This window comes from Eretmochelys imbricata, chromosome 10, assembly GCF_965152235.1.
Source record: "Eretmochelys imbricata isolate rEreImb1 chromosome 10, rEreImb1.hap1, whole genome shotgun sequence".
Classification (NCBI taxonomy): domain Eukaryota; kingdom Metazoa; phylum Chordata; order Testudines; family Cheloniidae; genus Eretmochelys; species Eretmochelys imbricata.
Window position 1 is genome coordinate 67,506,319 of NC_135581.1, and position 25,995 is coordinate 67,532,313.

At 39.4% G+C, this 25,995-nt stretch overlaps 1 protein-coding gene across 1 annotated transcript in view; it reads left to right on the top strand.

The window, feature by feature from the left end:
• The window catches only part of ADAMTSL3 (ADAMTS like 3), a 274,919-nt gene that overhangs the window by 118,974 nt on the left and 129,950 nt on the right, over window positions 1-25,995 (top strand). Inside the window, exons 4-6 of the mRNA XM_077828139.1 lie at window positions 8,763-8,890; window positions 13,159-13,204; window positions 20,736-20,972. Coding sequence (XP_077684265.1) covers window positions 8,763-8,890; window positions 13,159-13,204; window positions 20,736-20,972 — 411 coding nt within the window. The remainder of the gene's footprint in view (window positions 1-8,762; window positions 8,891-13,158; window positions 13,205-20,735; window positions 20,973-25,995) is intronic.

Here is a 25,995-nt window from a genome sequence, read left to right on the forward strand (position 1 = left end):
CAAAAAGAAAAGGAGTACTTGTGGCACCTTAGAGACCAACCAATTTATTTGAGCATGAGCTTTTGTGAGCTACAGCTCACTTCATCGGATGCATACCGTGGAAACTGCAGCAGACATTATATACACACAGAGATCATGAAACAATACCTCCTCCCACCCCACTGTCCTGCTGGTAATAGCTTATCTAAAGTGATCATCAAGTTGGGCCATTTCCAGCACAAATCCAGGTTTTCTCACCCTCCACCCCCCCACACACAAACTGAAAAAAACCTGGATTTGTGCTGGAAATGGCCCAACTTGATGATCACTTTAGATAAGCTATTACCAGCAGGACAGTGGGGTGGGAGGAGGTATTGTTTCATGATCTCTGTGTGTATATAATGTCTGCTGCAGTTTCCACAGTATGCATCCGATGAAGTGAGCTGTAGCTCACGAAAGCTCATGCTCAAATAAATTGGTTGGTCTCTAAGGTGCCACAAGTACTCCTTTTCTTTTTACTCCTCTGATAGTTAGAAATCTTTTAATTTTCAGCCTGAATTTGGTCAGGACTAGTTTATACTCATTTGTTCTGGTGCCAACATTGTCTTTTAGCTTAAATAGCTCTTCCCTCTCCCTGGTTTTACCCCTCCACTCGTAATGTGTTTACAAAGCACAATCATATTCCCCTCAGCCTTCTTTTTGCTAGGCTTAATAAGTCAAGCTCTTCCAGTCTCCTCTCGTAAGATAGGCCCTCCATTCCCCTGATCATCCTAGTTGCTCTTCTCTGCACCTGTTTGTTTGAATGAATCTTTCTTGAACATGCTTGATCAGAATTGTACACAGTATTCTAAATGAGGTCTTACCAGTGCCTTGTGCAATGGCATTAATACTGCTCTATGTCTACTGGAGATGCCTTACCTGGTACATCCTGGGATTGCATTTGCCTTTTTTGCAGCCTCATCACATTGGTGGCTGAATGTCATACTTTGATGGACCAACACACACACAGCTGTCTCCTCCTCTGTTGGTTCTAGCTGAGGAGCCCCCAGCTTGTAGCAGAGATTCTTATTATTAGACCATAAGTGCATGACCCTGCACTCTGTGCTACTGAATTTCATTCCATATCTGTTACCTCTGTCTTCAGTGTCATCTAGCTCTTCCTGTATAATATGCCAATTCTACCATGCAGTGATGATGCCCCCCAACTTTGCATCATCAGCAAATTTCATTAGCACACTTCTGCTTTTTGTGCCCAGGTCATTCATAACAATATTGGATCAGATTGATACTAAGACTGATCCTTGAGGAACTCCACTGGAAACCTCCCTCCACCCCAGTAATTCACCTGTCAATACAACCCATTGCCCTCTCCCCTTTAGCCAGTTCCTTATCCACCTTACAGTTTTTGTACATCTTCTACATGTAAGAATTTCCCATGTGGTACCAAGTCAGATGCTTTACTGAAGTCCAAGTATATTAGATGTACTGCATTCCTGTCATCTAAAAAATCTAGTTATTTTCTCAAAGAAGGAAATCAGATTAGTCTTGCACGATGTACCTTTTGGGAAACCCATATTGCTTTACATCCCCTTTTCAGTTTATCTTCATTATTTTTTCTTTGCATACTACTGAGGTCAGACTAACAGGTCTGTCATTGCCTCAGTCACATTTTTTCCCCTTTCTTAAATATAAGTACAATGTTAGCTATTCTCCAGTTGGTATTACCACCAAATAGGTAGATTTATTAGAAATCCTTGCTACTGGACTAGCAATCTCATGTGTCATTTCTCCAGTATTCTGGGATCAGGGCTGGCTCTAGGATTTTTGCCGCCCCAAGCAAAAAAATTTTTGACCGCCCCCGCTTTTTTTCTGTGCCCCCCCAACTCTGCCCCTTCCCAAACCCTTTCCCAAATCCCCGGCTCCGCCTCCTCTCCCAGGTGTGCTGCATTTCCCCCTCCCCACATTGCTTCTTGCGGCTCCCACCCTGCAACCCCCGCCCTAGCTCACCTCTGGTCCGCCTGCTCCTCTGAACACGCCGCCGCTCTGCTTCTCCCCCCTCCCTCTCAGGCGAGGGAGGATTCAGGGGAGCAGGCAGAGTGGAGGTGAGCAAGGGTGGGGGGAGCGCAGGAAGTAACGGGGGGGGGGTAGAGGAACCACTCCCTGTCCCAGCTCGCTTCCGCTCCACCATCGCCGCCTCCCCCGAAACAGCTGTTTCATGTGCGGCAAGCCTGGGAGGGAGTGGGGAGAAGCGGAGCGGTGGTGGTGCGCTCAGGGGAGCAGGCAGAGGCGAGCTGGAGCGGCGGGGGCACATTTCTAGGGATAGCATGGCCGGCGCCGGAATGCCGCCCCTAGAAATGTGCCTTCCCAAGCACCCGCTTGTTTTTGCTGGTGCCTACAGCCAGCCCTGTCTGGGATGCAAATTATCCAGTCCCCTGATTTGAATGCATTAAGCTCTGAAAGTTTTGCTTCCACATCCCATGTGGTAATTTCCATATTTGTATACTCATTTCCATCATCCATTCTGGCTTCATACCCGTGTTCCATATTATCATCCTTATTGAAATCCAAGGCAAAGTATTCACTGAGTTTTGGGGCCATATCTAGATTAACTTTAATCTCCTCCCCAGCATAGCAGCCCAACCTCATCCTTCCTTATTCTCCTTTTATTTATATAACTAAAACCCCTCTGTTATTTATTTTTAATTTCCTTGGTAAGAGCTAATTCAGCTGGACTCTTAGCAATTTTCACTTTATTCTTGTATTTTCTAACCTCCAAAATGTAGCTTTCTTTGCTGATCAGTCCCCTTTTCCACTTCCTGTAGAATCTCTGCTTACTCCTAATAATCTTTTTGATATGCTTATTCGTCCAGTTGCGTCTTTCCCAACAAGTTGTTTCCTCTTGCTCAAGATGCAGATAGTTTTTGGGTTTTTTTAATAGTTGATTTAAAGAAACTCCAAGCCTCCTCCACATTTAAATCCTGGAGCCTTTCAGTCCAGTTGACTTCTTTAAGTAATTCCCGTAATTTCCCAAAGTCTTTTTCCCAATCACAAACCATAGTTGTCAGTCTGGTTTTGGTTATCGTTCCATTTAATTTAAAGTGAATCAACTCATGATCACTTGATCCAAGTTTATTTCTTATGACTAGCCCTTCTATGATATCATAGCATCATAGAAGTGTAGGACTGGAAGGTGGTCTAGTCCAGTCCCTTGCACTCTAGACAAGACTGAGTATTATGTCTTCACTACTCACCAAACCCAAGTCTAAAATTGCATCGTGTCAGTGATGATTTGATTAAGAAAACTATTATCTGTCACATTCAGGGATAACTGGGCCTTACCAGTATTAGTAGCATTTATTCTCCAATCTATATTTGAGAAGTTAGTCTCCCATTATGACATGATTCCCAGTAGTATTAAAGAGCTCTCTATCCATATCTGAAGTCAGTTGGTTCAGTTGTCTGTGTCAGGCATTTCAATACTGGCCTTGCTTCTGATGTGAAAGTAAACCCAATGCAGATTCTAAAATTCCTAGGGGATCTTGGCAGAGCAAGGCTCTATCATTTCTGGAACAGTAAGATGGCCTGAGTGTATTTTTAAAGTTTACAGTAAGTGTTTCTTAAATTTTAACCTTTGGGAGCAAGAAGGTAAGGAAGCTGCTAATTTAAATGTTTAGACCAAGTTCTGCAGTTTATTATTGCTCAAATGGAGATTGCTTAGTTCATGTTTTATATAATAAATTTGGTGACAAGAGATTTGTTCTTTTATTTTTCTGAAACCTACTTACCCATCTGTGGCTAGGAATATACTTTAAAATTGGGAATGCTTCTATTACAGTAGATCTGACTGCCTTTATTGAAGTTTCTAAAGAATTGTCTGAATTGTCCTTAACTTTATTTGTGTAAGGCAAGGTTATTAAATTTTTGCTCTTTGGATATCTAGAATGCTGCTTGGTTCAACAGTCACTCCTTACAATAGCAGTGAGAGAAAAAGATCAGTGAGGCAGAGGTAAAGTAACAGTGTTGGCTAAATGTAACAGACTAGACATTTACTTATATTCTGCATTACAGGATTACTTTAAATTTTGTCAGTAGCAGGATGATAATCCATTTTGACATCTGGATTGGTAAATGAGGCGAAGAAAGGAGATGGCCATAGAAATAATTAATGCAAACTTTTAAGGCTACTGCTCAGTGAGGTTTATCCCCAGCAGGTTGAATCAGGTGATCCAACAATGATATTGCTTATTTTTTAAATAAGTTTAATGCTAGCACAAAGTGCCATGTTGACAGAAGTGAAAAAAGGAGTCCTTTGTGTATCCCTAGAACAAGTATAAAATTAACAGCAGCAGTGTAAGCATCCCAGCCCGGGTCTGTCTGTCTATTTGCCTATTTAAAAGTATCCTCAAGGAACAGGACAGTGACAACCAACACATTTCCCATATAGTAAGCCACCGATCATCAATTGGTAACAGCTTTTGGTCACTAGTGACCTGGTTTAAACGTAAACTATTTACGTAGAGGTAAATGGTCCATTCTCAGAACCATCTAGTTTCAGACAAACTTAAAAATAGTTGAATAAACTTAAGAAGTACTCTTGTGGCTCTGCAGAGAACTTTCCCTAGTATCCCATTGATCTCAGCAGTGCTGTGTAAATGGACTAGGTAAGGATCCAGGAAATTTTGTTTGATATGTGAAGCAAACAGATGGTTACATGTTCATTAGTTTGGGTGTTAAGTCATGGCCTAATTTCTTGAAATTGCCTGGGTTTATTCATACAGCTGAGATCAAGGTAAATATTTTTGTCTATTTTAAAGACTCTTCTAAACTGGAGCAGAGGTTCGTGTAGTTTCTAATTTGTCTCATGGTGTTTACTGGCAATATATTCATCCTCTTACTGGAGACTGTTTGTGTGTTTGTGAGAGAGAGAGAGAGAGGATGAGTGATTGGTTAGGGTTCTGCAGCACCTTTTGATAGGATGCACCATTCTTACATGAGGTTGTATGCTCCTGTTTAGCTATATGAGGCCTAATTCTATGCCCACTGATATCAATGGGAGTATCTCCACTGACTTCGTAGAGCACTGAATCAGGTTCTTAATTTCTAGTACAGAGATTTAAGGTTCTTAATTACATAAGTGGGTTTGCTATGGGTTGATTGGTTGAAATGATCTGCTGTTGAGATAACTGACTGTATATATAATCATTTCAATAAAGCTTTGATGAATATTTTTTGTGTTCGGTCAATCTATGATTGTACTGAGGTAGATGTTGATTCATGATTCTGTATCATCTTAGGGAAGCTATTTCTTTTACTTCATTTTATCCACAATATATCTTTCATTCTTTAGTGATACTAGTAGCATATTTACATTATGAGTTTACAGTAGGTGATAACTAAGCATTAGCTTTGTGGAACACAGAAATCACCTGATTGTGATGTTCTCATTCCATGTGTAATTGATGGCTGCTGTTCCTCATAGAGTGTAGTTTGTTTATAAAAATTCTGATTTTCTTAGGATAGCAGTTCCATCATGTAAATGCACTAGCAATCATGGATTTGTCATCGTTTGTCTCTTGGTTACAGAAGATCTGCACAGTGTGTCTTTTTTTTTTCCCCCAGGGAAAAGTTTTTTAGAAATTTCAAACATTGAAGGGTAAAAGTAGGATGTAAATAGAACAGCCATTAAAGAATTGTACTGAAAACAGAGGGGAATGCTTGAGAAAATTGCTACTTGATTTTCCCATTCTTTCATCATGAAGCACAGACTGGATATAGATTCAGAATAATGAACAGAACCACAATTCTTTTAAACAGGATATGGTTAGCCCTTAATTCTGATTATATTACATTTTAACTGGGGCCTGCTTGGATTAAGGAATTGCCCCATTCCAAAATATTGCTTGTTGGGGATTTTGGATAATTCTGCGAAATGGAAAGGCAGTGTGTTTTATAAAGCAGGGAATAGGGAGGAACATAATTTTATTCATTTTTCAAAGAAATCAAAGTTTGTTGGGGGAAGTCTACTCTGTTTCTGTTGAAGTCTGTTGGAGGAGCCTCAGGCTCCCTAATTAAGTGGTTCAATTTTCAAATAGCTTTAAAATTACTTCTTAGGTCTTTAGTCTTGGTCCTTTTTTAAAAGTTACTAGAATAATTCCAAGTGACTTCACTGCAACCAGAATTTGGTTGTAAAACTCAAGACTTGATTCACCTCCAAGATTGCTTGGGGGGTGTAATTTTCAAATGCTCATGAGACGTCCTGATGGTATGGTAATGGTGACCACATAAGTACCTCAAAAAGATGTCTAGAGAGAAACACAGTGGTGTCTAAGCTCATACAACAGTTTGATAGAACGCAGTGTGATCAAAAAGGCAATTCTTTCACAGGCTGCCCTAGGTCTAGATATGCATTTTATTTTGCTTTCGGTATTGTTTCTTCTTACCTTCTACTTCTCTCTGTCCCGTTTTCTCATTTGGGGGTTGGTCATAGCACTTATGAAAGAGATGGGTCTTGCATAGCACTTATGAAAGAGATGGACCTGAAAATTATCAGAATCTCACTCTGCCTGATTTCCTTTGGAAAAGTATCCCACAGCAGAGCCTGCCCTTGTCCTGCCACACCACAGTAACAGAAATGCATCCATATATTTCAACACTCTTCTGAATGATAAAAAGCTACTCGGTCTTTGATGTGTCGTGCTCATTTTCAATAAAACCATGGAACTATTCACAGTGGCCCTGATCCTGATAGGTGCTGAGCCTCTGCAGATCCCTGTGACCTCAGTGAGAACTGTGAATAATCAGCAGTTCTTGAGGTGTCTTTGTTTGTATAGGAAATGAGTATGGATAATATGATGTGTTTTTAATTGTATCTAAGAGAAATTGTTAAAAGTAACCAAATTGGAATGCATACAATAACTTATGCAAAAGTCAAAATACTGTTGTTTTGCCAATGAAAACAGTTTAAGATCCTTCTCATGCCAAATGGTCTAATGTGCAGACTGATAGATTTCTTGACAGTCTGTAGTACTGGGAAGTACATTTCCTGTGCAGGGATTATCATTTGTGTACCCTGCTAGGACAAAATATAATGTGCTCATCTGCAAAATTTCAGATTATGAAAAACTGTGAATTATGTTTTAAATTCACTTCGCAGCAACTCCATCTTGGGGGCATTTAATATTAATATTATGGGGGAAGAAAAAAGACTCTGCTTAAAATTTTGAATGATAAACTAGGATTACTGGCTTTTTCTTTGTACTTTATATCATCTTCCATAATTCCTTCAGAGTCTTCTTAGCACCTTGTCTCTAGTTAAAGAAACTATTCAGGCTGCTGTGTTAATGGATATGGCAGCTTTTTTACATTGGACTACTTCCCTTTTACTGACGCTTATTATTGTTGTTAGTTGCATTTATTGTTATTATATGTTATTTATAATAATTTATTACTATTCTAGTTGTATTACAGTAGCTCCCAGAGGCCCCAGCTGAGTAAAGGGCTAATTTTTATGCTTTTAACTTAGTCAGGGACAGTCCCTGCCCCCAAAGATTTTACGGGACAGGTAGTGGGTGGGACAAAGGAAGTATTATCTCCAGTTTACAGAGCGGGAACTGAGGCACAGAACATAAGTGAACGCAAGTATATATCAAAGCCAGGACTTAGACCCAGCTTTGCTAGTCCCAGTTCAGTGCCTTAATCACAGGACCCAACCTGCCTCTCAAGTCTTCCCTTTCTTTCCTGGAAACAGTTTGCTGGACATCCAGACTTCTCCGTTTTTAAATACAGGGGGCTGCCAGAGATCCAGTCCAAGAGTGGCTGAATTGTGGGGTCCCACTCTTTGGGAGATGCAATGAGCCAGGCTTGTCATCTGAAGGGTGCACTTTAGAGGGACTGAAAGGTGTCTAAAGCACAGCCTGCCCTGTAACCATGACACCACCACATCCCCATTCTGGCATTTGAGTATGGGAATATAACTGCCTGATACCTAGGGTTGGCAGAATACATTTTTTTTAAATTTTGACGGAAAATATATATTTTTGTTTTAAGCAAATTTTTAGATTTAAATAAATAAATAATGTTCATAGTTGTGGGATATTATGGGAGGAGCTCAGATAACGGGGAGTTTGTCAAACCAATAACTATTTAACGACAGATGTTGAGATTCAATAAGTTAAAGCTTTATAACGCATTAAAATACAAATTGTTCACATCATCTGTCAAAATATACAAAGTAAGTATCTTTAAATTAAACTCAAGCAGCATTTTTCTTTGCTATCTGTACATTTTTATTATTATGGATGGAAATTTTGTCATTGGTTTGTGTGTGTACAGTGACATTGATGTTTACCAACATTTACTGATAAAAATCTAATCCTTCCATCCCTATTAGTACTACAGGAAATGTAGGAAATAGTAAGATGGCACAGGAAAACTATGCACACTTTCTTTGTGCTCTCTTGAGAGCTACATTCTGAAGCATGTGATAAAGGGGGAAGTGGATAACAGACTTCAGCGTGGCGTTGGACAGCACAAACCAATAGCTGTAAAACAATGGGCCTGGTATTGAGGAAACCTCATGTTCAAGTAGTCTGTTTCTTTTCTCATTGTAACTATCACATCTTTTTGATTAAAATATTAACTTAATCTGAAACATTAAATCTTTGAATATGAATCTTGTTGCCATGTACCAGAGCAGTAATCTTCCAAAGGTAAATAATCAGCAAAAGAATGTAAAATACTCCAAGCAAATTCAGTTACTTTCTTTTTCCCCCCCGCATTTACAGACCTCCAGAATTGCACGTTCTGATGAAGATAAAGAAGGGGCCTGGGATGCGTGGGGAGCATGGAGCGATTGCTCGCGGACTTGTGGAGGGGGAGCATCATATTCTCTAAGGAGATGTTTAAATGGCAGGTTAGCCACATACCTACAGCTATGGTTTTACTCCTCATCAACTATGGTGTGATTTCCTCTCCTCCCATACTATGTTGGGAAGTACTGGTGTATTCTCTTGGTGAACCAATGACTGTGCGTGTGTGTGAAATCTAGTGTTTTTTATAAATCTCTAGGAGTAGTCAGATAAATAATTAGGCCCCAATTCAGGAAAAAATGTAAGTACATGGTTAACTGCTGTGCTGAACAGGGAGGCTTTCTTGAGTTGGGGCCTTAAATGACAAGAATGACTCAATGTTTTTCTATAACATTAAGTGTGTCATTCTTGCTATTTAAGGCCCTGATTCAGGAAAGCATCCCTATTCAGCACAGCAGAAAAGCCCCCTCCAGTATAAAAAGGGATATGCAAGTCTATGTCAAACTAGCTGTGTACTTTAGCCCAGTGTGTAAGGGGAAGATCGCCCGTGACCACCTTCTTATAAAAAACAACTCATTCCACATACAGGAGATGTATCATGTTGCTTCTCTCCCTTGTGGCTCCTGTCCTCTTTGCCCTGCTGGGGCCATGAAGATCTCAGAAGTTACAATAGTCTTATAGGCTGGAGTAACTCCCATGAGCAGCTGTCTCCTGTGGCTTTCCCATCCCCAGTCACTGGAGATGGGTAATGGCCTGCGGGGGCTTTGTCCCATTTAGTAGCGGTGATGGGCTTCAAATTCTCCCTGCCCTCCCATGCAGTTCTAGGGGGTTTCAGTCCATCTATCCCATACTAACAACTGTAGTTTCTCTTGTGCCTATCCCTGGATGAGCAATGGTGGACTAAACAGGAACTCTTCATCACTGTGGCCTCAGATCTCTCTCTCTCTAGCTATACTTTGTAAAGGAAGTATAGAGAACAAAGACTTCAGATACACAGTGCATTTAAATTTTTCCTAGATCAGACTGCTAGTGAACAGTCTGTCCCCAGTAGTACCTGGATATCTTCCCCTGAGTTTAACATTGTGTGATCAGACTGCATGACGAAGGGGTATCTGTAGAATGTGTAGTAAGCAGGGTGGATTGATTTAAATCAAAGCAATTTAAATTGCTGATTTTAAGCATGATTTAAATCTGAAAGCAGGAAACCTTCATTAAAGTTGATTATTTTAATTGTCTTTTGTATTTGTATCTTTTAGTAATTTTCCTAAAGAAAGGTTGATTGTCATCAGTTGGTAACCATTAGAATACATTCATTTGGAACTAAATGTAGCCTTTACACTAAATTTTGGGGCTTTATTTTGATAGCCAGAAGAATACACTATATTTATATGTATTTATTTAAGCAATTATTTAACTTAACTTATATTTATTCAGATTCTTAATTTTTATATTTTTATTATATTAGAAAATGGTGAATGATGCATTTCTTATTTACTAGAGGATGATTATTTTTTCCTTGTGATTTGTGTTAACCTGCATTCGGATGGGAATTCGAATACAATTATAAATGCACAAAACCAGCATTTTAATGTGTTTTTAAAGCTATCTTAAAAGTGCTGGATACATAAGAAAAAATGGACTTTGAAATGTTTTAAATTTTAAAACAGACTGATACATTAAACAAAGGAAGTATCTCTAGATAATGAATTGAACTGATTGTTTCTGGTCACCATGTCCTCAAAGATTCTAAAACCAGTAGATCTTGCCTTCTCACACCTTGCCTTTATCCACAGATCGGAAGAAGAAAACAAACTTTCCTACCTTGACATCTCCCAATTGCTTTTTAAACTTTGAATTAGTCAGCCATTGAACTGGACTAGTTGAATTAACTGAAGACAATATTCTCTCTGCACTTGCAGAAGAGTCAACTGCTGTCAAAAGCTGGTTTAATTCTTCAACAGATTCTGTTGCCAGGTGCTTAAGTCAGTGACTTCCACCATTCAGGGATTTGACTTTCTTTAAAACTTGGCAGCAAACATGTACTGCTTAATAATATTTTAGTATTCAATTTAAATTATTTTAATAGATTAGTCCTTGACATAGGTTGTCAATTTCAACACTAATTTTAAATAGGTTTATTGTTTTAAATAAACCTGCACTAAATTAAATTTTTATTTAAATTAAAGTAAATAAATCCATTTATTTTTAAAAAAATAATTGATTTTTTCCGCCCTGCTACTATAGCATTCCACATCTGTGAGAGAAGGGCTACTTACCCATAACCTTGCAGCCCAGAAAGCTCACACAAATCTCACAAAAGCCTTGATTGGGCCTGGGAGGAAACTGCCCTCAGTGAAGAGTCTATAAAAACAAAACAATCAGAAAAGCAAACCAACCACCAAACAGTACAAAAGTATTTGACTGTAACCCTTTAAATTCAATATTCCTAGAAGTGTAAAGATGGATTAATATAGGTCCTGACCCTGTGGTCCTTTCACCCAAGAGTAATCCAGTGGGTCTGTTACTATAAGAAAGGATTACGGACATGGTTAAGGGTTTCACCATTCGGTCCATAATTGCTTTTGTTATTGAATTCCTGCTGATTTACATTGTTCAAAACGTTTATCAATTGTATTTAAATTCCCATTTTGTTATGATTACACAATATATGGTATGATAGCCAGAAAGTCAACTTCTCTTAATGAAGGTTTGTAATGTGATATGCCAGTCAAGTCCCAGCAATATGAAATACATGGCTAAAGCTGACCATTATTAAAACAGTTCCTGTTTCCCAGTGTGCATTTTGCACAGGGATCTTTGAATGTACTAACATTTGCAGAAAACAGCCGCAATACTCTATCAATGTGTTAGTAACTGTGAAATGAATGCAATAAATTGTTGCAATATAAATTCCAGTGTGGTTTCATTAATATTTTTAATATATTCCCCTGTGGGAAAAACACATGTTTTCTATACCTTGACAAATTTATAGTTTCCAAGCTTTTTTTGTGTATTTTTTTTATTATTGTTATGTCCAGGAAATACACATTGTGAGACAACATTTTCACATTTTTATATGCTGTAAACATAATTAACACACACCATCTCTGTGCAAAGTAGGGAATTGGAGGCAACAAAGCAGTGCTATCCTGAGCTAGGGGAGCTGTCTCTTCAGCACAGCTGGCTTTGCTCTTGCTCCAGCCTCCACTGACCATTCTTTTTCTAGTAATATTTTTTTCAGTTTCATATAAATTTTATTGGATATTTTTCTAATTTTTTTGAAATGGAAATAATACAAAAAGAAGGAAATTCAGTACACTAGATGCAAATTACTGGGTATCACTCATTTTCTCTCCATGGAAAGCAGTTCTTTATCAACACTAAAACTATTCTAAGTTTTAGAAACAATGTTAATTTTAACTAATTGCTTATCAAGTCATTTAAAATCAGAATTTAGGATTTAGGGCTACATTCAATCACCTGTACTCATGATGGGTAGTGCCTTATTCCATGAAAAGTTCCAGCCAGTGGGGCTGCTTATGAATTAAGTGCTCTGTGTAAGGGTGGCAAACCTAGCCCTTAATCAGTGATGTGTAAGCCTCCACTGATACATATATAAATACAAAGAGGTTACAGTGCTTAAATGGAATGACAATTCCCTTTTTAAATCAGTGCCATTTCAGTTTCCAACAGAAGACTGTAAAAGACTTGAATTGTCTAGGCTACATGCATTTCATTTTATGGTCATTGGAGAAATACACACATTACCTTTATAGTGTTTCAGTTCAAATAAGACTGGTATGAGTATAGAGGAAGTTTTTCTAATGCATTCTGCTCATTTGGCTGTGGGTCAGGAGAATTGCGCACACCACTGGAGAAAAATGGGAGAGAAAAGGAAGAAGTTTGGGTTGAAATGCAGGCGGCTGTTTCTTTGCAAAAACAAAAATGATCAAAATGAAATCAATACACATTAGTTACGTGCAGAATGTAGATTCCTCTCTGACTTGCCCCACATACATCAGAAGAAATTCTGTTAAAGTCCATTGAGATAGGCTCAGAATCAGGTGTAGGGTACACTGTGAAATCTTCTCAGAATGTAAATTTGTCTTTCATAAACTTTGCAAAGGGTTAGGATCACAATATAAATGAAACCTAACAGGAAAAGCCAAACTGTGTTTCATAAGGTGGACAGCAATGTAACCTATTCAGTTCCCAAAACCTATGGTGGAGGTTTGTGTTTAAACCTTGCATTTTGGGGACAGATTATGTAATGGCTGTAGTAATAAAATTCCAGTTTTCAAGAGAATAACTAGTTGTAAAACATGCTATTTTTTTAACTATTACTTCTAGTCAAAGCCCTTGTGTTTTTCAGGAATTGTGAAGGTCGGAATATTCGATACAAAACCTGCAGCAATAACGTGAGTCTGGCCTGTAATTTAGTTTTACTACTTTTCTTATTTCTTCAAATCAAATAATACGTAAAGTTTCATAAATTCTAATTCTTGTTTGAAATCTAATGGTGGATCATTATCTTCCCATTCTGTATTATTGCCCACTGTTAAAGATTTGACTCTTTGCCTAATTGACACCATCAGGTTTTTAATTTACGTTTCCTGAATGGACATTATATTGTGGAATTTTATGCCATTTATGCTTGAGAATATTTTATGTGAATTATTAGGCTAATTAATCTGTTTTCATCATAGAATCATAGAATATCAGAGTTGGAAGGGACCTCAGGAGATCATCTAGTCCAACCCCCTGCTCAAAGCAGGCACAATCCCCAATTTTTTTTTTTTTTTGCCCCAGATCCCTAAATGGCCCCCTCAAGGACTGAATTCACAACCGTGGATTTAGCAGGCCAATGCTCAAACCACTGAGCTATTCCCTCCATCCTAAACTAGCTAGTGCTTTTGCCTTTCAGATGAGGCATAAAACTGAGTTCTTGAGCACTTGTGGTCATGAAAGATCCCATGGCACTTTTCACAAGAGCAAGGACACTAACCCCTGTGCCCTTTTCAAATTTCAAATTGGGTAATTACTACCAGTATTTCCTCTGCACTGTCAGGCCCAGATTTTCTTACTTACACACACAATTTTGTATATTATATTTCATGCGCAATTCCCACAATTGTGTAAGCAGTTTCAGTAAATTCATATATGAGTTGACATGTGGGTATGCTGTTGTCATAACTGCGATAATTGCATGTGGAAATTTTGCATGCATTTTTGCACGTGTTTATGAAAATCAATTGTATATGGCACACTTCGTAGAATTATAGAAGATTAGGGTTGGAAGAGACCTCAGGAGATCATCTAGTCCAATCCCTTGCTCAAAGCAGGACCAATCCCCAACTAAATTATCCCTGTGTTGTGCTAAATTGTCTTATGTTGTTTTGTGCTGTTAAATAGCTGTCACATTTCTCCCAGAAGTTGCTGCATTTCTTTGGTTTGTAGTTAGTAAAGTACTTTGTGATCCCTCTGAATAAAAGCCTATGTGTAAATGTACTGTAAATTGTTATAGGTTGGTTTCATGACAAGCACTCAATTCCTATCATGTTTCAGAGTAACAGCCGTGTTAGTCTGTATTCGCAAAAAGAAAAGGAGTACTTGTGGCACCTTAGAGACTAACCAATTTAATCCGATGAAGTGAGCTGTTACTCACGAAAGCTTATGCTCAAATAAATTGGTTAGTCTTTAAGGTGCCACAAGTACTCCTTTTCTTTTTGCGAATTCCTATCATGGTTTACCTCCCAGAGTAATTTGACACTGAGGTAATCCCATTCAAGAGAGGAGGGAAGGTTGTTAAAAAATTAAGACAGAAGCATATAGTTTTATTATTTAAAAAGATCCCCATTTATGTTTTGTTGTTGTGAACTTGATTCAGCCCCACTGATTCTGGGGAAGGGGCAACTGTTTTCACACAAGCACCCCTTAACCAGTGAGGCTTGCAGTGCAATTTTACCCAATGAAGTGCAGATGGTGTTTGCATCGCTGCCAGCCTCAATAGTGGGCAGTGGTAAAGTGTGACTATCAGAGGCTTGATATTGGTGGCTACACAGGAGATATGGTGAATCACTACATCTCCAGGGAGCACTGGCTACACCCAATACTCAACCCACCACATCTACTTTCTCTGATGTGCCATCTGGCTATCAGGGTCTGTGGATGACCGGTACTAGTGACTGGGACTTCTGACCTGTTGTGGTGTTTAGGAATCAGAAATGAATGGATAGGTCAGGAGTCAGCTGCTGGAGGCGGGGTCAGACAGGAAATAGGAGCTAAAGCCAAGGATCAGCGCTGAGTTGGAAGCCGAAGAGCCTTAGCCTAGGGTTGGCACCAGAGCAGTCAGTCACCAAGGTGACAGGGTTCAGGGGCAGAACAAGGCTGAGGGCAGGAACTGGGATGGGTCAAAGTTAGGAAACAGGATGAGGCAGGGAGTCAGGTTGCATATGGCAGAGTCTGTATCAGCAGCAAGCTAGGTTCCACTTGTTGCACAGATAATTTCCTATGTCTCTCTCCAGCTTAAATACTGCACCCAGCTGAATCAGGGACTCCAGAGATACTCCAGTCAGTTCCCTGTGGGTGGTACCTTTAGTGGAGCGTGAGGCCCTAGGGCTCCCAATTCTCCAGTCACTAGTAGAACCCTGCAGAATGGGGCACACAAGCACCTTGAATTGCTTTGATACCATGCACCCCAGCTTGGGCTTAACTTTCCACCACTGGGGCCAGAAGCCCAGGTTTCTGCTGGCAGAAGCTAGTGGAAACCATTTGAGTCAAGCCCAATGCATGCAAACATTGGATTCTGGAAATAAATCCAGTCACTCACCCTTTCAAGAGTAAAAGGGTAATATCAGTGCTACAACAGCTATGATCCCAAAATGAAAATACCATGTACAAGAAAATAACATAAGTAGTTTAAGTTGTCATAAACAAAAATGCAGCCAGCAAGTACTCAGGCACTAAAATAAACAAGCCACTATATAAATTATACATTTGGTGCATTCCTGATCTGGATAAACTCTGTGCCGTGTATAAAGAAATAATGCCTAGGCTCATTTGAACATATGTATTGTAACTCTACCTACACACTAATACAAAAAATTAAACATAAAATCTGTGACTCATCTTGCAAAAGCAACAACAGAAAAAAATACACATGCAGCATATAGAAAAAGGGAAGAAACATTTGAGACCCATCTGTGAGCATCTTTATGTAATAAATGGAGGGCTGCATTTTCGAAAGCTTGAGCAATCACAAAGTTAGAGCTATTGCGGGCACTCAGGATTTAAAGGATGATGCATTTAAAGGATTGATTTTGAGAATTAACAGTCTGGTTTATAAAATTGAAGTAGTTAGAGATTCAGGGTGAATTCCTAGTCCCACTGAAATCAATGAGTGTTTGAATTTTATATTTTAAAGTGACAGGTGGCCCCAAACTGGAACCTTGAATCTGAATCCCTTTGAATATTATGGTAGTTCAGAACCTGATGGAGGTCTAAACCTGCTTGTACAGTTCTGGTTCTGTGCCATGTCTGGAAGGAGCCTAGTTTCCAATTTCAGTTCAGATGTGGCCAGAATCTCTCAAGGACCGCTGTTCTCCTGAGCTTTCAGCATAGATGATGGGAAAACTCCTGAGAAGAGTTGCTGTGGTGAGATTACCACTTATTTGGGCTGAAATCTCAAGAAAAGAGCTCATGACATTTTGGCCCCACTGAATTAAAACCTGAACTCTAGTCCCGATTTTAGCTTGAATGCAACCCTCCAGCCTACATCTAATCCAGATCTGACCAATCCAGCCCGACTTTATTTAAAATGAATTGTTATACCTATAGTATTATTTTAAAAGAATACTTCTTCTATGAGCACAATTTTAGTTCGAAAATTAGGATTTTATACCATCTTCTTTCTGTGTTAGTAGGTGTTATTGTTAACCACATGAGAAATTCAGTATATATACTGCGTAAAACTGATTGTCTGCAAATGTAATTTTGCTACATGATACATTGCACCACTAAAATCTATATTGAGGAGTACAAATGAAGCACAACTTAATATATATGTGATTTTAATGAAAAGAACAAGAATCATTTTACCAGAAAATTGGTTTCATCTGGATTTCTAATAAAATAGTAGGAAGTTCACAAAACTCCAGCACTGTATGGAGGTCCCAGAGTAATATTCATGATATTTCAATCAGAAAATGAGTTTGAACAAAAGAAATCTACATTATAAACCTACATTAATCTACATTATAAACCTGCTTACCTTTTTTTATCATAACTCCGATTCCAGTTACTTGATTCCTTAAAAATGTATGCATGTGTCAAACCTTTTTATGGGTACTTCAGAGAAATAAACTATATAGGCTATTCATTATACGCTACCCAGTGAGATTTTCAATCTTTCTTAAGCCCTCTGTTTTATATTTCCATTTTCATATACACTGTTAAATTCTAATGCTATGATGTGCAGTATGTGGAAGTGTTAAAGATAATCCCTTAGGGTCCTATTCATAGAACAAGTTGTTTGGGCCATTTCTGCATACATTTTGTGTTCTTATGTGCCAGAAAGTCACGTTTATTTGCCAGAGTGACTTTCCCCGAGTCAGAAATAACACTATGTAGTAACAGAGATTTGCCCACACAAACTCCATTATCAACTTCCATTATGCACAGATAATTCTTACACCTGTTCAAAATACAGTGCATTCAAATTCTCTCCTTCGCTTTCACATATTAATCACTAAGTAATGTTAACCTCATTGTACCCCACTCTGAGCATCTTGGCTGACCTATAAATATTTTTAGTCCAATAATATTTCTATCTGTATATCTCTCATCTATGTTCCTGTATCACTCACTTTTAATTTTAGCTGTAGCAATCATACCGCTGATGCACTCATCACCGTAGAACCTATGGCTCTCAGGCCACACGTAGCTGATTAGTGCAATCACTTCCCTCAGGCCGCCTTTCATGCCTGTTTTCTAAACTTTTGAACCTCTTTCCATTCACATCTTCTTTCCTTTCCTTTCTGTTTATCTAATCGCCCTCTTCCCACAAAATTGGAACTAACGTTTGCAAACCGTCATATTTTTCACAGATCATTATATTGTTCACTCTGCTTGTATCCTCTACATCCCTTTCTTCCCACCTCTTGTTTATCTTCTCTGTTTAGATTGTAAGCTCTGCTCTCTCCATATATGTGTACTGTACATAGCACAACAGGGCCCCGATCTTGGTTGGTCTCTAGGTGCTGCTATAATACAAATAGTAAATAATAAAAATGTAGTTCTTTGGGGGTCACTCCTGGGGCACTTGTTGAGTCTCTGTTTCAGTAAAGCTGAAATGTGAGGCAGGTGGATTGAGCAAAGAAACAAGAGCTGCTATGGTTCCTTCATGTCCCTCCAAGTAGCCAAGAGAGAATAGGGAAAAAAGAGAAATATCTCTTCTTTCAAGCAGCAAGAAGTGAGTGGGAGGAAAAAGTAGCTGTTGTGTAGTGTTGAGCTGGTGGGAGCTGCAAAATAACTGGTGAGTGATGTCTTGACATTATGATGTTTATGTCCTGACATTGCATCAGCACCTGGTGATCATGAGTTGTAACAACATCATGTCACAACCGTGTCTAATGACATCACTCCCTAGTTATTCTGTGGGTGGCTGTCTATGCTTGTGTCTGTGTGATGGAAAGGTGGCTCTGCAGCTGCTTAGAGCTGAGTGGCACTGCTCTGTAGTCTGACGTGCAACTTCTAACTTGATTCAGAACTGACTTCCATAAGTTATTCTTCTCCTCTAGCTGCAACTGAATTTGCTGTGACAGAAGAGAACCGTGCTATGCCCATAAAAACTTCAGGGTCTCTTGACTCCTCTCTGCTCTTTAGGTTCTCTTCTGTGGAAGATACGAGACAGTCAAATTCTGTTGTCAGTTATAACAGTGAAAGTCCTGTGAATTTCTCTGAAGTGGGAGTGCTGCACATGAGAGAAGAATTTGGTGCAGCATATGTATGATGTTATTTGAGGTAGCCTCTGCATATTCCCATTTGTAGGAATGTGCAGAGGCAACACACTCAAAGAGCTACAGTAATTGTTAAGTTTCAGAGTAGCAGCCGTGTTAGTCATTATTCGCAAAAAGAAAAGGAGGACTCGTGGCACCTTAGAGACTAACCAATTTATCTGAGTATAAGCTTTCGTGAGCTACAGCTAAGTAACTTCTCTTTTTCACTCACTGTGGATTTTCTAAGCAAATCTGACTCATAACTGCCAAATGAAATTGCCCTATGTTAAATACAATAATAATGCAATGTAGTAACATCTTTTTGAGCTACTTTCACTGATAAGGGTTAGCGCTGGATGAAGTTTCAAAGCACTGTCAGGGGTTTTACTGCATGGGACCCATTGACTTACAGAAGATGTTTGGCTAAAACTCTGCACACCAGTCTGAAACATTAAGGATTATTGTTTTAATAAAATATTTTACACGTTGTACAAAGAAGCCAGTAACATAATTTGATTACTACTTCGTACTAAAACTAAAATAAACAAGGTAGAGCATTGCAAAGTGGTGTAGGCTAATGAAATGGCTTCTCTGCAGTTAGTCCTGCTGTATGCATGTGGTTGAGGCGGCGGCAAGAAGATGCCTTTAAAAGGGACTCATAATCGGAGAGGAAATCTTACCCTTCTCATATAAATCTCTCTTCCAGCTACTGCAAGCTGTAGCCAGTGCTGTGAAATGTAGTTGTAAATGCATTAGCATTTTCCAGGGAGGATTTAAATCCATCAATCTGAATGGCATTGATGCATTGTTCAGGTGCAGCACGGCTAGCTGACACTTAGCAACTAGTTCCTTGAATTTAGTTTACATGTCACAGTCTTTCATTTTTATGTCAAATGAAAATAAAACTTTGTTTGTTGGAATCAGTCTCACATACAGTATGTACGTGTGGTTGGAATTCTTGGAAGAATATGCATTCAGTCTAACATATAGACTTTTTGACACTGGCCATACTTTTAAATGGAGTCTTTCGTGAGAGATTGTTTGACACACCAAATTCTTTTGTCAGATCCTTCCCAAAGTTCTTTTCATATTAATCTATGTATGCCTTCACTGCTGCCACTAGAATTTTATATTATGTTTGGGTTAAATGCTTACATGCACTAAACCTTTAAAAATCATTTATTTAAATGTTTGTAAATGAAAAATTCCATATATTTAATAATTCAGCAGTATGTGCTTGGGGAACGAAGATATTGAGTTCTCTAAATAAAACTTAAATTACATGATCCATCATGACAAACTTGAGGTATGTTTTATTTTTAAAACTGTTTTCCCATGAAAAGGAGCATGTTTTTGTGTAAGATTATAGGACTGGGAATAAGAAGTTCTGGGCTCTACTCCTGATTCTGCCACTTGCTCCCTGTGTGAAAGTGGGCAAGCCACTTCACTTCTCTGTGTTTCTGTTTCTCTATCAGTAAAATGGGGCTAGTAAGCCATACCTTGTATGAAACTTCTTGAATGATTGTAAAACACTTTGAGATCCTGAGGTGAAAAGGAACTATGAAAGTATGAAGTATTAAATATATTGGAGACCTCATCTTAGTGATTAAAAATATGTATTCTTTTAGAGCCAATTTTTACTACAGAATCCAATTTGAAAAACAATTTATTTGCTGTATGGACCATTGTAAAAAAGCTAGGGATATGAACTTGTGCCAGTGGGGTCACTATTATGGTAACATGCTTTACACTGTAACCTTCACAGCAAATAGTGGATTAAGCAAAATAGATTGTTTTAATCCTTAAAGTAGGACCTCTAATATGGGCTGTCTGTTAGGTTGGGCCAATCCTTCTCCAAGCCAACGTGGGTAGTTTCTATATAATTCATCAGACACAATGATTGCAAATGAGAGGTGGTTTCTTTTTTTAAATGATTTCCTATTATTGTTTTTAGGACTGCCCTTCAGATGTTGGTGACTTCAGAGCAGAACAGTGTTCAGCCTACAATGATGTCAAGTACCAAGGACATTTTTATGAGTGGCTTCCTGTATATAATGATCCCAGTGCACCATGTGCCTTAAAGTGTCAAGCTTTGGGGAAACAATTGGTTGTGGAGCTTGCCCCAAAAGTACTAGATGGTACTCGCTGTAATATTGAATCCCTGGATATGTGTATCAGTGGAATATGTCAGGTATGTCAGTATTGTCTGTCTAAAGTGTCCTTTCATGAGACATTTTTCTTTTATTATAGAATATTAAGGCATGATGGAAGGCACATTTGTTTGGGTTTTGCATGTAAAATTGTTTTGTTCTGTTCTTGTTTATCTTTATACCCTGGAACATGACTACTAACATTTCTGTAGGCACTAGCAGTTCTTAAATACAACCCATTGTAGAAAGTTTTGTCTTCTACGTTTATTCATAAGCACCTAACTGTCATGGCCATAGATATTGTATAGGTTAATAATATTAAATAGCATCCATATTCAGAGCTTGGTTCTCAGACATCTAGCCAACTATAATCTGTGTACTCTATCAAAACGAGCTAGTTTGCTGTTCTCTAGTATGCCCATCACTCTGGCATCTGAGCAAATTGGATAAAATAACACTTGTTCTGAAGGAGTGTATTCTTCACTCTAGCCTTGTATTTCATTAAGGCCTCGCTCCTGTCCCCACTGAAGCAATAACAGGCTTGCTATTAACTTCTGTGGCTGCAGGATTGGGGTAATATGTGTGTTACTCCTATTATTTATTTCTAGGGAAGCATTCCTAGCCTGTGCACCAAGTCTTCTTATTGTGAGAAGGCTTTCACAAAGACATGCTTCTGTATAGTAAGATCCAGGGAACTTCTCATTTATGGACAGAAATTCTATAGTAGAAGACCTGGCACTGAGAGAGATTTACCCACAGCACCCAGAACCATATGTGAAGCTCTGTCAGACACCAAATTCCTGTTTAACATGGCTGCTGTGGTGTGCCTTGAAGAGAGAGCCAATGCCCGGCTGTCAGGGCCCAGCCCAGGGAGTGTTCTGTAGATTAGGAGCAAGACTAACATTGGAGTGAATCTAGTATTGGCTTGGAAATGAGTGTAGCACCCACGGCATCAGAGTGAAATTTTGCTGTTGGTCTGTATTAGCTGGCAGGTGGTCCACTGCTTGTAGAACTGAATGAAACTTTCTTGTGGCTTTTACTTTCATATCCAGGTTTAGCCCATTGCAGTACCCGAGCCTAGTGGTGATGAATGCATGGATCTCCATGGCTAGGCCTGGAACCCAAAGATGTACACAGCATTTCTGGCTAATGTTATTATGTAGGTGTCCTGGAATAGCAAGACATCCAGCAGGGCCTCAGTACTGTGTGCTACCTTGACAATCCAGGGACAAATATGCATGATGGGGGGATGCCATAGCTTTGCATAGTTCTTTAAAAAACTTCCCTCTTACCTTAATCATCTCTTCTCCTCTCTGCTTTTGTTTTAGCCATCTGATACTCATTCAGGTGTGCAACCCTCCTGGCTCCACTCATGTTCCTTCCCCGCTCCCTCTAGCCTACCCAGTATACACCCCTTCTCCTTACTTGGAAACTACCCAGGCTGAGAGGCTTCTGGAGGTGGGTGGGGGATGGTGGTGCACAGGCAAGTGAGCTCCACTAGTGCATGGAAGGGGTGAAATAAATGTACAAAGGGTGCTCTGCATGCATGGTTATATGAGGCATTGTTTGGGTCACTGTGGGCAATACTTCTTAGTGGCTCAACCAGAACCTACTCACCTGTTTTACTTAGGACAATGTTGAGAATAACTTTTCTTGTTGTGTACTGTAGAACTAGCTGTTCCAAGAAGCAGTCGTTCCAGGTGTTGAGAATCATTGTAGAAGGGATAGTCAGTATGTGCTATGCCTAAGCTAATAGATTTTTAGGATAATTTTACTAGGCGCAATAATATATATAATTGGAATTATATCATCCATGCAAGCAAAAACAGAAGAAGAAAAGAATGGTCATATTTGAGGCTTGCCAGCCTTGCCAGTTTCCCATTAGCAAAGGAATATTGTGCCTCTGGTTTAATGTATAGTACACATTTATATAGCGTGGATATGGTATTGCAATTAGACTCCTTCTCTCTGCAAGTGGCTATTGCTATATTAAATGCCTAAAACTTGTGTGACTTAGAAATGCATGACACGGCCTGATGAGTGAAGTAGTTCTGTTATAGGGGAAAATTTGACACATTTGGCAAAAGACTGGTGCATGGATTACAGCAACCCTAGTATGTGATCTGGACCTTACTGTTGGTTTTATGTGACTTTTATGTATTCTGTACTCCCAATACCAGTCACGCCAACACATAATTCATCCGCTGCCTCTGAAATAGAAAAACAATTTTATACAGTGATCCCATTAAAGAGTCAGCATTTGCCAACAGAACCACACAGTGGTCTCTGATACTGCCCCATTTCCCCTTATCTTTGAAATAGAAGTTAACTGTAGTAACTGTGGGAGCAGTTGGCAAATACTGATTTTTATTATTTTTTTTAGTGGTATCTCCAGTATTTAGAGCAGCTTTCATCTTGGAGGATGACAAAGTGCTTCACAGAGTATCACTGAGGTGCATAGAGTATCATTTAAACACAACCACTGCTGTTGGGGTGCAGAGTGGCAGGCATGTGGGATATAACACACTGCAAGCAGCACAGAAGGGTGTGTTTTGCCAGGATTTTGGGGCTCTCACAAAGAACGCCATGGGACTTCCAGTAAATTCCTACCCTCTCCCCAAGTATGCTGCATGGAGTTTATATATCTGAGAAGTTTGAATCCAGCCTACCAGTATTTGAACTTGTGGAGAACAATTTAAATATATATTTATAAGAGCTTTCCTGAGTGTCTCTTTCTAGTATCACGAGGTGCTCCTATGCTCTGTATGGCTGACACCAAGTACTTTGAGCTATATATGTTCAGTTATTAGAATAACCCAGATGGTAGTGTTAGTGTAATTCCTGAGACAGGCAGAGGGAGCCCTGTTACATAGTTAAAGGTAATGGAATGACCCAAGAACTCTTCTTCATCGTGCCTCTTTTCATTACTGTTTCTACTAATTTAAGTGCGAAGATTCTTCAGCATCTGTTGGGGGAAAAAATAAATGCTTAGAACACTAGTGTGCCCTGTGCTATGACTTGTGGGTTTGGGTCCAGTGCTTCCTAATTTCATCCAACCTCAATAAACTGTTAGACACTTTTTCTCTGATCCCTCTAAGTTACTGCTTATTGCCACAGTATTTGTGCACAAACATAAGATTCCTTCTTTCGCCTGCTCTTGCTGCTGAAATCCTTTTGTGATGGCACAACCCAGTATGGGCTTTTGCTCCATAGAGAGAATAAAAATCAAAATGTATTATACTTTGGTGAGGTATGGAATGAATAGTTTAAAGCAGTGGTTCTCAACCAGGAGCCCGTGGCCCCAGGGGGACCCGCATGCAGGTTTCAGAGGGTCTGCCAAGCAGGGCCGGCATTAGACTTGCTGGGGCCCAGTACAGAAATCTGAAGCCCCATCCCATTGGGCTGAAGCCCGGGGCCACATGCCCTGCCATCCAGGGCTGAAGTCAAAGCCTGAGCCACTTAGGTTTGTGGGTTCCCCTGTGGCATGGGGCCCTAGGCAATTGCCATGCTTGCTACCCACTAACGTGTGCCCTGGCTTTTATATGAAGAAAAGCAATTGTTGTGGCACAGGTGGCCTGTGGAGCCTTTATAGCATGGCGGGGGGGGGCGGGGGCTCAGAAAGAAAAAGGTTGAGAACCTGTGGTTTAAAGGATTTATTAACTTGTAGTTCTTGTTTCATTAGTACTTGAACTCTCTTATTAAAGAAGTGTGACTAATTGATGTCCTTACTTCTTACATCTTGAATCATATTGAATGACAGGACATTGCATTTATTGTGTAATAATATCAATTGCTGTAAAAGTTGGGAGTGGAATTTTTTTTGGTATGGGGCAAAAGGGAGGTTGCTCTAGTAAAAAGTAATATTTGGAGGCTTCCTCAGAAGCTGACACAAATGTTTCTCGATACCTCTACTTAAGCAGGGAAAATAAACAAATTGCTATATAATCTTTCCTGAAAAATGTGGTTGCGTAGTCAACAGCTGTTAGGGAGAGAGACAGCACAAGTTGTGATTCTCCACAGTTGTTGCTATAAGATCAGTCTGTTGAGTCCTGACATATACTTGGCATAGACTGCAAATACCTTGGCAAGTGTTTTTATAGTTAACTCATCTAAATAAACATGTCACACTGCTGATGTGGAGATCTTTGCTTTTGTGCCTGGGAGCACTAAAAACTAGTATGAGGCGATGGGCCTGCCTGATTCTCTTCTCCAACTATTCCTGTTTTTGCTCATTTAGTGTCTTAAAATGTTGGCAAGTTTTATAAGATCTCAGCCTTGTTAACATAAGCATGATTTCACTTCCATCTGTTTTCATATTCTTGGTAGGGTTGATCTGGTTCACTAATTCTCTCATTCAACCCAGATCCTAATATACTCTCCTTAGTACAGTACATATTTACTGTAGCATTAAATCAGTGTTGTCCAGCTTGATTTCTCATTCACTAGATGTACTTCACGTAACAGATGGATTCAAACTAAATAAAACCCCTTATCAAACAAAAACATGAGACCACAAAACTGCTCTCTGGATAAGAGAGGTTTGGTGCTTCTGGGAGAGTAAAATCTGAGGAGAATGCAGCAAGGAAAAGCTTCTGGGGAAAACCATTAAGTTATTTTGGGGGCTGCTTGAGGCTCACCTCAGCCAAACCATTCAATCATGTCTTCGTTTGCCACTGCCTAGCTCCTGCTACCAAAGAAAATATCTGGAGCTCTTATGTTAAACAGGAATGAGTCAAAGTTCTGCTGTCAAGAAGATTTTCACACTTAACTTCTGATACTTAGCTGGTCTCTGTACATGAGCACAGCAGCACAATCCCTACCTTACTTCTCCCTATAATGTGTTCCTGCTGTGTCCGTCTGGGTGCGGGAGGTCTGTGGGCAGGGAGGTTTAAAAAAAATCTGCATGTCAGAAACATGTGGGCAGCATTTAACCAGTGACAATCCCTGTATCAGGGCCAACCCTTCATTTTGGTTTTTGTGTGTGTGGTTTGTTTTTTTGTTTTTTTTTAACTCATGAAGCCGTATTTTGTCTGCCAAACACAGAAACCTTACTCATTTCACCAC